The sequence below is a fragment of the Xyrauchen texanus genome, chromosome 3, assembly GCF_025860055.1.
Source record: "Xyrauchen texanus isolate HMW12.3.18 chromosome 3, RBS_HiC_50CHRs, whole genome shotgun sequence".
Lineage (NCBI taxonomy): Eukaryota > Metazoa > Chordata > Actinopteri > Cypriniformes > Catostomidae > Xyrauchen > Xyrauchen texanus.
In genome coordinates, this window is record NC_068278.1 from 37,106,978 (window position 1) to 37,119,706 (window position 12,729).

At 38.4% G+C, this 12,729-nt stretch overlaps 1 protein-coding gene across 1 annotated transcript; it reads right to left on the bottom strand.

Moving 5' to 3' along the window:
* Nucleotides 1-1,590: 1,590 nt before the first annotated feature.
* Nucleotides 1,591-10,794, bottom strand: LOC127628551 (serine/threonine-protein kinase TAO3-like). Its single transcript, XM_052105341.1, has 8 exons — nt 10,458-10,794; nt 7,858-8,094; nt 6,934-7,062; nt 6,024-6,227; nt 5,383-5,622; nt 4,880-5,092; nt 3,509-3,691; nt 1,591-3,305 (listed from the first exon to the last, which is right to left on the bottom strand). The coding sequence occupies exons 2-8, from the start codon at nt 8,041-8,043 to the stop codon at nt 3,144-3,146; spliced, it is 1,317 nt and encodes a 438-aa protein (XP_051961301.1). The 5' UTR covers nt 8,044-8,094; nt 10,458-10,794; the 3' UTR covers nt 1,591-3,143.
* Between the last annotated feature and the right edge of the window lie 1,935 nt (nt 10,795-12,729).

Consider the following 12,729-nt stretch of genomic DNA (forward strand, 5'->3'; position numbering starts at 1 on the left):
ATTTGAAGAAGTACTTTTAGGCCAAAAGAATTTACACCACATGTAGGAACAAATGATAATCCTTTTGACAAAACTCTGATTTGATCATCAGACAATACTTTGAAAGAAATGCTGATTTCCGTCTCCTTGAGAAGCTCCTCATCCATGGCCGTTGTTGGCTTTTTTGATGTCCTAGACCCTCTTCGACATTTCTTCTTTCCTGTTTTTTTTTTTTTTTTTTGGTGGAGTTCGTTGTCCTAAAAAATTATTTAATATAGGAGCATTAGAGTCACTGTCCAAAGTAAAGTCACTATCGGTAGAATTGTCAACCGTCTACTGTAATTGTAATTCTCTCTGAGCTCTGCAGGCAGTTCCTTTTCCTCATGGCTTGGTTTTTGCTCTGATATGCATTTTCAGCTGTGAGACTTTATATAGACAGGTGTGTGCCTTTCCAAATCATGTCCAATCAATTGAATTTGCCACCGGTGGACTCAAAGTGTAGAAACATCTCAAAGATTATCCAGAGAAATGGGATGAACCTGAGCTAAATTTCAAGTGTCATAGCAAAGGGTCTGAATACACCTGATATTTAATTTTCAAGTTATCAAAAATCAGGTTTTTGCTTTGTCATAATGGGGTATGGAGTGTAGATTGATGTGAAAAAATATTAAAGCATTTTAGCATAAGGCTGCAACATATCAAGATGTGAAAAAAAAAATGTAAAGACTCTGTATACTTTCTGAATACACTGTATGTATATATAAGGCAGTGGTTCTCAACCAGGCTGCCAAAGCTCACTGGGGTTCTCAGCAGACTTCTAACGGGGCCCCAAGATGACTTGAATTAATAATAATTTTACTTTATTGAAATGTTAAAAACTGATAGAATCAAGATGTACTACATCTTATTTTAATGCAACTCCCTGTTGTTTTATTAAATAACATACTTAAACATCTGGAATCATAAGATTATTCACAATTACTTTAATATTTTGGTACACCTAGATTCTGTTCATATAAAGGTTTAATTTGAATACTTTGGATGAAAGATTGAGTTTTCAAACAAAAACCAAATAGTGTGGATGTTGTCTTGAATATTGGGGGACCTTGGAGTCAAAATAAGTTGAGAACCACTAATTAAAGGAATGTCACCATCTTGTGGTCAATAGAGAGGCTATATGTCAGATGATTTGTTTCAAAGGGGGCAAATGTGCAATAAATTATGCAGGGTTGTACAATTAATTCACAAGTGAATTAATTAGAAAATATTTTTTTTTTTTACCCATGGTCACAACTAAGGTTTCTAACTTCAGTCAACAATCGGTCATCATGGTTCAAAAAGTTGAAGAGCCTATCAGGCATAATAAATGTCCTTGCCAAAGGCTTACCAATGACTTAACTAAGAGTATTTACCATATCAATTTATATTTGATTGTCTTAATTTGTGAAAAGATAAATATGCTTTAACAACAACCAAACTAAATTACAAAAAAATGCCATACCATCAATCTTATTACTTTTAACAAAACTGATGAATATTTTCCAGCATGCCATTAGCCAATCAAAACTTCATTGTTTTTATTTGTTAAAACATCACATCAGTTGTGCAATGACAGTTTAACAATGGCTTTGTTTGAGAAGAGGCCCTAAATGACAGTAACAGGAAATCACTTTGCATTGTCATCCTGATTTTCACTGATAAAACATTATGAGACACTTTTGAATAATGAGGGTAAGGGTCAGGGCTTGTAAAAGATAGTAGTCAGGCCCAAATAATTTTTTATTACACACCACAAATCTGCCTGTAAAATACATATTTTTGTGAATTAAGAAACAACGGAACCCCTTTTGCTAGTTGCTGGCGTGGTGTCTTTCTTCAATGACAGCAAGCCATGAACTCGGTTACACAAATGCCTTAGCATTATAGCTCCACCAGACATGTAGGCTGTCACATGATGCATGAGAATATAAGTTAAACCATCTATTCTTTCTAATTTACTTACAAAAATAAGCATTCCTCTGCCTTCACTAAATAAGAGTTAAATAGATTTTTGTTGGCAATGATTAACCAATACATTTGTAAACCTTATTTAGGTTATCATATACAAATATTTATATAAAATATTTTACAACACAAATTGCAACATTTTCCCTGTACAAGAGCAGTGAGAAGTCCACATTGAATGAATCACAATTCAACAAACTGCAAAATAAGGAAAACCAAAACATTCATCAACATAACTTAAAGGCATTTGGTAATTTGGTGGATATTTATATATATAAAAGATAAAGCTTGTGTTCAGTATCAATAGCCATGAAAACAAAACTACTATGAACACTTTTATTTGTACAAGGCTAAAATCTCTGACAGATTCATGCTCCACTTCACAACCTGAATTTGTCTTTTAAAGTGCATGCAATAATACCAGTAACTCTGACAGAACTGATTCAATGTAATAAATCCACATCCTGATAAAACTAATGCCAATTAATTTCGGATACTGAACAATGAATACATTTTTCTTGTTTATTTATTTATTTATTTGTTAGGTTTTTTTTCTAAATAAAAATGAAATAAAGCTCAGGTTCCACATTATGAAATATGAATTAAATCCTCTTAATTATTTCACCTTATTTTAAAATCAGACACTGCTTTAAAAGCTGCTTCTGTGTAAAGATTTCATCAACAGTTTTCACATTCTCTGTGATACATATAAAACAGCTAATAGCCACGGTGAAGACTCAGGACACATTCTACAGTAGCAATGTCCTTCGATGACACCAAAGGCATTTCACACTTCATATCCACCTTACACGATGGGATCATATTTAACATATCAAAGTGCTTACTTTTCCTAAAATATCCTGAATTACTAATGTAATACCAAAAGTTGGACAATGGCATGGAGAAAAGGTCAGTTTGTTTAGATATTTCCTCTTGGTTTATGAGCTCAGTGATGCACTACTAAACCATTTGTGTCTGTGGCTGTTTAGCTTCTCCTCTCAGAATCGCAGTGAAGTTCTCACAGCTGATATGAGTTATAAGATACTGATCCAATATGGCCACTGTTGGGGTGATCATAGTAAATCCAACAATCAGGGACAGTACAGGCACAACATGTCCAAAGACATCAGTGTAAAACGGTCCCTTAAACCTCTTTTGGATCATCTGGCCTCTTCCTTGGGAAAGTCAAATGAGGCCAAGCTTCCGAATCCTAGCCGCACACTCTCTGAATCAAACATTTCCAGTTCTCGCTCTTGACGCTCAAATAAATGCTTGATTTTTTCAGTCCGTTCCTTATGAAGTGAGGCCAGCTCTTCTTCAATCTGTAAACAAAATAGAGACATTTATAGGCCTGTACCTATAGTCATAGTTTTGGATAGATATTTCGCTAAGTATTTCAGACAGGATTTCTTATTTTTAATAGCTAGTTGCACTATCATGTTGGTATATCAAGCGACCAGTACATGGGCCTATAAATCTAACCTATCAATTATAAAGATTTATAATTTTTTTTTTTAAAACCCACTTTCTGTTCCAAATGAGCCCGACGCAAGGACACCTTCTGTTCCAACTTCTGCACCTCACGCTCATGTTGGGCCTCCATCTGCGCCCTAGTTTTGTTCTGGTAGGCATCAAGGAGCTCCATCTCCTGATGTAGCTGCTGCCTTAATGCCTGGCATTCGGCCTCCTGCTCTTCATCTAAGCGTAACTGAGAGAGTGGCATGCTGCAATTACTACCCAAAACACAGAAGAGGCTTACTATACTGTAGACGATGCTGAACAGTTTTTTTTTTGTTGTTGTTCTGTATAACAATGACACATATACAGTATAAGTGGTAATTTAAGATTTATTTTTGGATTAATGATAATGACACTTGAAAATGTATGTGGGAGCACTGCAAATAAAAACTTAATGATGGCAATTGATTAATTCCATAAATAACTTTTCTTTGCCAAGTTGGTTAGATTGTGCTTGACAATTCAGTTTGCAAATCCTAAATGAGCCGTTCCTAGCAGTGCCACTAGCTGAAAATCTCTCGAACAACTCATTCCGGCCGCTGCTTTTTGAAGAGTTTTTTGGGAGGTAAGGGAATTATGAAAAAGTAGGCTTTTTGTCTGTTTGTTTGAGAAGAACAAATAAACTGCATCCCGGATCAACATTATTGCCCTTCTTTGTAGCTTATTTAAAGCACATCACCTCTATTTGGACAGGAATTGAAATCAAATTCCAGAGAACCTGATTGAATATTCTTGCACCAACTCTAAACTAACAAACCTAATTAAACTGTGAAACTTAAAGAGCGTCCCAAACCACACAATTCTGCACTATTCAATGCAATTTTTTAGCATAAGTAGTGAGAAGCATAAGAAGACAAAACTATTGTAAAATATGGAAAATGTATTAGCTAGCGAAACTTCAGTGAAGAAAGCACCTTATAAATGTAAATTGAAAGCTTTACCATCACACCACACTGTGTTAATATGTCACCACACTTTGTGAACTTGTACATTGTTTGAGATACATGTGTTGAACCGAGGTTGGCTAACGCGCTAAAGTTAGTGGCAACACATTGCATGCGTTTGAAATGTCACTTCCGTCAGCTCTTAAACGGTGAATGCTTCCATGTAGTAAAAAACTTTAAGTGTTCGATTTGGGATTTTATTAACCTTTAAAAAATTCACACACTACATGGCTGAGTGCATAGTGTATTGTGTAAGTGCATAGTGTATTGTGTGTCATTTGTGACACAGCGGTAAGTGTTACAACACATTTATCAGGGGTCCAGTTTATGACCACTAACCTAGGATATGAACTGACCCCCTCTAAGCACAAATTTTTAAGTTTTACCACTAGAGGCACCATTTTCTTTCTGGTGCAAGTGTAGAAGCCCCTTACCGATTGAGAGGCCATCATCTCATGAATGCTTTGCTCGTATTGTTCTGCCAGCTGTGCAAGCTTGCGGGTCTGCTCCTCCTTCAGAGACTTCAGGATGACTTTGTGGTCACTCTTGGGGGTGACCTCCAACTGATGGTTCCTCAGAGCTTTGTACTGCTTGTTTTGCACCTTACAGGTATCTTGGAATTGCTTTTTGATCTGCATTTCCAATGTCTTTAAGAAGAGGAGATTAATAAGAATCCTTTACAATGCATCATGCAATGGTTAGGTAGAGCATTGAGGACTTCATATGATTTCTTTCTCCAAATTGTGCTTTTTGTCTATTATTGGGTGTACTTTGACTGTTAAACATAAAAACATATTTAAGGTACAGTAAAATTATTGAATTGTACATCCAATACTTTACACTGCTATCGTTTTTGTTTTGTTTTTTGTATAAAAAACTAACCTAACAAACATCCCTAGTTTGGTTCTACCTCTCATTACAAGCTTGTGCTGTTTACCTTAAGGTTCCTGGGCTGTTGTCGGCGTTCCAAAGCATGCTTTCTGTGTAGCTCCCTCTGCCGTCGATTGTTGTACTCTTCCTGGTTCTCCAATTCTGTTTGGTGCTGGTGGCGCATCAGCTCAAAGCGTAGCCTTTGTAAGATCTGTAGTTGGCGCCGCTCCAGGTCCTGGGTGGACTCATCCTGTCTGATCATCAAGGCATGCTCCATTTCTTTTTGTGTCTTTTTCTTGTTAAGCTCCTTTTTAACAGAAAGAGCAGTTAATGTATGATTCATATTTCAATAGTTTGTGTGACATTAACAAAAATTTCAGTGTCCAAATAGGATAAGTGTAAATTGCACTATTATGAAAACTCTTAAGTAACTTTGAGGACTTATAATGCACAGGAAGAGATGGACTCCAGACCAAAGCCAGTACCACAATTGTGTGAATGCTCTACATTGTTTTCACCTGTTACATTTCAGTCTTTATGCACAGTTTTGTTATATTATTTTGTTCCATTTATCTATTGGTTTATTTATTTATTTAAAAAATAACCTGGAAATCACTATAATTCAATGTCTAAGTGAAACCCCTAAATTCCCAAGATAAAAACAACGTGCTTGAGACATTCTTAGTGTTGACGCATTTTATTTCTTGCCTCCCGTATTTGCTCTTGTTCAAATTCGTGCTTTTTGATCAGGCTTCTCCTTTTCAGAGCACGGCAGCTCCTTTCATAAACCAGTCTTTGCTGGTTCAACAGCTGGTCCTCCTCCTCCGCCTGGGAGCGCTGCATTGTTTCCTTATGCCATGACAAGCGCTCCTGTTTCTCCTCTTTTGGTGTGTCGGAGTCTTCATTCATTTCCTAATGTATAAAGAGCAACATCAAAACATTCACTCACAATGAATTGAGAATGGACAAAAAATGTGAATCAAATATAATCATTGAGCATTATACACTTACTGAGCACTTTATTAGGAAGACCTGTACACCTACTTATTCATGTGATTATCTAATCAGCCAACCGTGTGGCAGCAGTTGGATCTCAGTGATTTCGACCGTGGCATGATTGTTGTTGCAAGACAGGCTGGTTTGATTATTTCTGTAACCGCTGATCTCCTGGGATTTTCATGCACAACAGTCCCTACAGTTTACACAGAATGGTGCCAAAAGCAAAAAACATCCAGTAAACGGCAGTTCTGCTTTGTTGATGAGAGTGGTCAAAGGAGAATGAACAGACTGGTTCAAGCTAATAGAAGGGCTAAGATAACTCAGATAACCATTCTATTCAATTGTAGTGAGCAGAATAGCATCTCAGAACACGTCGAACATTAAGGCGTATGGGCTACAATGGCAGAAAACCACATCAGGCATTTCATTAAGACATAGTGTTACTAATAAAGTGCTCAGTGAGAGTAAGTAATGCTTTTTAATCCAAAATGCACCAAGGACACAATGGAGATAGTTCATAGCTTGTTCCTTGTGTGTATTGAACCAGCAACCATTGGTCATAAGGGGCAAAGGCCACCACCTATTACAGGTAATATGAAAGACTTATCTTTAGTCCCACCTCTTTCATCCTTTCTCTGCATAGTCTGTACTGCTTTTTCTGTGTGTCCAAGAAGGTGGTCAGCTCCTTCTTCTGCTGGACCAGGATCTGTTGCTGGATTCTCTTCTCCTCAGCTGCCGAGGCCCTTATCTTTTGAGGGGCAAAATAAAAAACGGTATTGCAATATTTACCACAAAGTTTAATTGTCTAAAGTAGAAGGGGAGGAAGAGTATTACAAAAAGTTCACTGGTTAGGAGTTGGCTGGGCATATATATATATATATATATATATATATATATATATATATATATATATATATATATATATATATATATATATATATCTTTTTTTTATCTTTTTATATATATATGTGTTGAAGGAAGTCATCTTTTAAAGAAATTTACATTTTGCAAGATCATGATGTGCTGTATTTTTGCAGAGTGAAGTGTGTCTGTTGGGGAGCGGTAGTTTGAGAACAGTAACAAGGTAGCCTTAACAGACTCTCTATTTTACTGTATAATAACCACTACTGTTTAATGTTTCAATTACTGTTTGCAGATGATATACAATAGGACCTATATATCATTGGAATTCATTGGCTATTTACTCTATTCTGTATGCTTATGTTGTGACACATCATGTATTGTATGCTATTTGATTTGAGCCCAGGTCCCCTTAGCCTGAACTCTTAGCAAAAATGTTACTGACAGACTAACACATTAGCTACACTTCCTCATATGACTTTTTATCTATAATTCACAGAAAGTAAGCTGAAATAACCGAATTCTGTATTTTCAAAAATGTATTTTCTCGATTGATAACACGAGGATATCCTGCAGGTAAAAATAATTTGCACTTGAGAGGGCAGGGTGAAAAATCTGAGAGGGCAATGCACATACTAGACTCCCCATAGCGCCGACCCTGGTGTAAAGTAGGACCACACACCTCCTTGTCCAGTTGAGCAGCTTGCTTCTTGGCCAGCCTTTCCAGTTCAATGTAGGTGTTATTGGCCTGGGTCTCCACTTCCTTCTGCAGCCGGAGCTTGTGCTCATCCATCTCGGCCTTAAGCCTGTTTTCCAGGGCAATCAGCTGCTTCTGGTGCTGCCGTTGCATGCGCTTATACCCTGACATCTGCTCGCGCCACACAGCTTCCTGCTCATGCTCCTGGATCTGCCCACTGACCTGCACACAGACACAGTGTGTTGTGGCAAATACAATGGAAAATTATTAGTTTTTTCCCTCTAACCCACAATTCAAGAGGTACTGTATGTTTAGAGGTACTTTTAGATACTAAACCTACATTTAGAAATCTGCAACAATTCTATTAGATATACAATTTTATCTATCAGCATTGTTATCAGTTATAATGAACATTATAGATATGCAATACCTATACATTAAAGCAGGGGTGCCCACACTTTTTTGTGTGATGATCTACTTTTAAATGACCAACTCAATAAGATCTACCAACTTAAAAATCACAGTTTCATTTAAAATAAGAAAATGTTTGTTGGGACTAGCTGCATGTATCCCTACATGGAATGCATCTTCTAATTAATAAGAAAATATATAATAATTTTCAATGTTGATATCGTTCAGTTTTAAAACTAAACCCTTAACACCTACAGCACAATAGATTACAATAGCCAGGGCATTTACCTGTCTGATTCCATTCAGTTTTGCCTAATCCGGGCAGTAGCATCTCAATTTCGCGCTCTGTTCTCAGAAGTCCTTGGAAGGCGAGTATGCGCAAACCTAGTTGTCATGGCAACTGAATAAACGAAACCTCGCCTGGTCAATATTTACTCGTCAAGTGCAAGTCAGACAGAAACTAAAAGAAGGAAAGACATTATATTTATTTTTATTAAAATTTAACGAAAGTACATTAAAATTTTGTGCGATCTACCAGCACTGGTAGATCGCGATCGACGTATTGGGCACCCCTGCGTTAAAGTAATTAGATCCTGTATGAAATATAATTTTCATTATTAATTCATAAAACTTTAAACTGGAATATGCATATTTTTACTAATATAATATTTCTATAATGGTTGTATAAATTAAAATTGGTCATTAAGCAATAATAAGTGCATACTACAGTAGCATTTCTGGTGCACATGTATGTATTCCATACTGATAGTGCCATGGGGGCGCAAAGACCACCCCAGCACCACACTAGATCTGGCTCTGCTATTAATTATGCTTCACAAAGAGGATATTAAATTAGCATACACCACACAGGTAATTTTGGTCATTTGCCCGGTGCACGCTACTTTGGCAGGAGACCAATAAGATGTCTCGAAGTGACATATATAAAGAAATGCCTTTATACACACAGACTTGCGCTTGAATTAAACACACCTGATTATATTTTGAAGAACAGACAAAAGAAAAGCGTGTGTGATTCACTTTGTTTTTAGAGGTTCAGTGGTGCTCTGCCACTCATGCGTGTGAAGAGTTTTCACTCTTCTCTGTATGTCAGTCGAGTGAAGTTTGCAAAAATAGTGTTATGTGAATGCTCCAAAAGATCTCTGACCATCTCAGGAGGCGCTTAGCTTTATTTCCATGAAGCAGTTTGTGTTTTACATTGTAAACGCAACTTTGCAGGTTCATTGTATTTTGTCATTATAATTCCAGATATTTGTTGCAGTAGATTTTACCTTACAGAGCAAAGGGCATGTAGCAACACTGGGACTTCTGGTGAATGTTCATGTGTAGTCATAATAATACAGTACAGCCTCAGAAATTATGCTTGAACAAGAATATTCTCTTCTGTGCTTGTCACCTTTTTAGCTTCTATGTGTATTTTGCAAATGTATCATTATGATAATAATACTATTATGGTATTATTATGTGTTATATATGTTCTCATGTATATTTTATGCTCTAAATATGTACATTTCTACTTTATACTGTATACTATATGTAGTAGAAAAAAACATTTAATCTATACAGTTTATGAAACATAAAAGTTACTGGTAAAATAAAATCTAAGTTGGGCATTCATGGGCCACTGAGGCTTGTGGGCAAAAAAATGTTACATTAGTACCCAGTGCACATCCCTTTTTATTGAAGAGAAATTCAGAGCTGGTCAACTGATGTGGTGAATACAATGGGTTTCAGTGAAATAAAGGCTATTGTATTTCGACTCCATAATTTTGAATAATTAATATGCAAAATTAAGGCAAATATGTTATTTTAATGATGTACTAGGTTAGATTAAATGCGGATTCACATAGCCTGCATTCTAAAAAAAAGAAGAAAAAAGCATGTACATCACGCACAGTTCAAGAAAATACTGCTCAATCACAACAAAAGGAATGCTTTTTATACAGCAATAAAAAAGAAGCCTTTTTAAGATGTCTCAGTAATGTTCACACTAGTAGAAAATTAACCCGCGCTAAGGAGACAGAAAGACATGGGGGGGGCTTATTAACAGAATGTGGTTGCCATGGCTACTGATGTGGGGTTGAGTGGATGAGCATGGCAGGCCTGCATTTTTTATGCAAAAACGGAGAGGAGACGCGGAGAGAAAGGCTGCCTACCAAAGATGCTGATCTGCTGATGGTAAAGCGTTGGCGGATTCTGCTGATGCGATGATGGCGAGCCCGGCTCTTGTGAGAAGAAGAAGGCCGCAGCTCTGGCCTGATGTCCCTGTCTCCAGCCTCATCCCTCACGCAAGCATGCTTCTGCAGGGGGGAGGAAAAGACGAAGTGAGTGGGGGGGTGAGCTAACCGAGCGCCCTGCTGCTGCTGCTGCTGCTGATGCCGAGGATGATGCCGCTGCGTCTCCCTGCTGCCCGCACAAAGTCGCCTGCTTCCAGCGCATCCTTTTCGCCGACCATCTGTTACTGGCGTATGATGCTCACAGGTTCCTGCAAGAACGGGCAGGGCATCGCGATGGAAGAGCGGGAGTCAGGAGTCTCTCTTCAGCCTACTAGCGGCTGCACTTCCTGAGAAGGAAGAGGAGGAGGAGGAGGAGGAGGAGGAAGCAAACAGATCCGGTGGGATAGAGTGAGTTACGCAATGCCTATTGACTGTGTGTGTGTGTGTGTGTGTGTGTGTGTGTGTGTGTGAGTGAGAGAGAGAGAGAGAGAGAGAGAGAGAGAGAGAAACTTAGGGGCCATTCACACCGAACGTGTTTTTTGTTCGTCCGTTGCCTTATGTAAAAATATCAACACGTTTTGGATCGTTTTTATGCGCCGTGTTATGTTAAAAGAACTTCAGCGGTTAAAAACGCGTCTCGAGACACCTGCGTTCTGTTACATTCGTTGCGCGGTGTTCGGTCTGAACGGCACCTTATTCTACAGTCTTCTATAGCTACCCTTTGTAGCACTCTTACCACGTGAACTGTAATATTTTCTTTTTTCTTTTAGTTCATGAGCATTATCAAAATATATCACCTTATTGAAATATGATATGTCGGTGGTTCATCAAAACATATGCTTCTGTATTTGTCTGTTTATTTGGCAAGTGTCCTCATTCTTTGCTCAATTACAACAGTATCAGATTCCACGTGAATTTTGAGGTTATCTTAGATCAAGACTTCTAAAGAGGTATATTTATAATTATGAGAAATACATAATGGAGACTGGGGGATTTCATCAGTCTCTCAAGTAAAGCATTTCCTGTGTGGTTTAAAGGTTAAGAGAAAGTGTATTTAATCTTTTTGCCCCAGATATAAAAGGTGCAGACATGTTTGATACGTAAAAGCACTAATGCTGCAGAATTAGCACAGTCAAAGTTCCAAAGAATTTATTGAAATTGTAATAATGGTAACATTTGACAAAAACTTTCTATTTGTTAACATTTAGTTAATGGATTAGGTATCATGAACAATAATACAGTAAAAAGACAATTGGTAATTGTTAGTTCATGTTAGTTCATAGTGCATTAAACAGTGTTAACATATACAACTGTTACGAATGAGCAGCGAAGGCAGACGAGGAGATGCGGATCCAAATGCAGTCAAACTTTATTTAAACAGACAAACCAATAAACACAAAGGAAAACCCTCAATGGGGAAATAAACATAAAACTGAATACACGGGCAGGGGATACATACCAGGCTAAATAACATTCAACAATCGACAAGGAGTGAACAAAAGGCAGGGCTTAAATACACACAGGAACAAACAAGGGAATGAGGGACACCTGGTGAAGCAATCAGGGAAGGAGAAACAATCAGAGGGAAACCAATCATAAAAAGAAACTACAAAAAGGACTACAAAAACCAAACAGGAAACAGGAACTAAACTAAACTTCAACATAAAAGCACAAAAACAAAAGACAACAGAGAACATGACAGAACCCCCCCCCCCCCAAAAGGATCGGATTCCAGACGATCCCAAAGCACAAAAAAAAAGACAAAAAAGCCCACAAAAAACAAAATGAGGGCACCAGGGGCAGGCAGGAAGTCCAAGGGGCAGGGGCAGGCAGGAAGTCCAAGGGGGCACAAGGGGCAGGCGGGCAGTCCAAGGAGGTACAGAGGGCAATAAGGCGGTCCAAGGGGGCACAGGGAGCAGACAGGCAGTCCATGGGGGCACAAGGGGCAATTAGGCAGTCCACGGGGGCACAAGGGGAAATGAGACAGTCCACGGGGGCACAAGGGGAAATGAGACAGTCCACGGGGGCACAAGGGGAAATGAGACAGTCCACGGGGGCACAAGGGGAAATGAGACAGTCCACAGGGCCAATTAGGCAGTCCCGGGGGGCACAAAGGGACAGGTTTAGGAGGTCTGGGAGGCATCAACCGGGCAGGGACCGGTTCAGGGGGCCTGGGAGGTATCGACCGGGCAGGGGCAGGTTTAGATGGCCC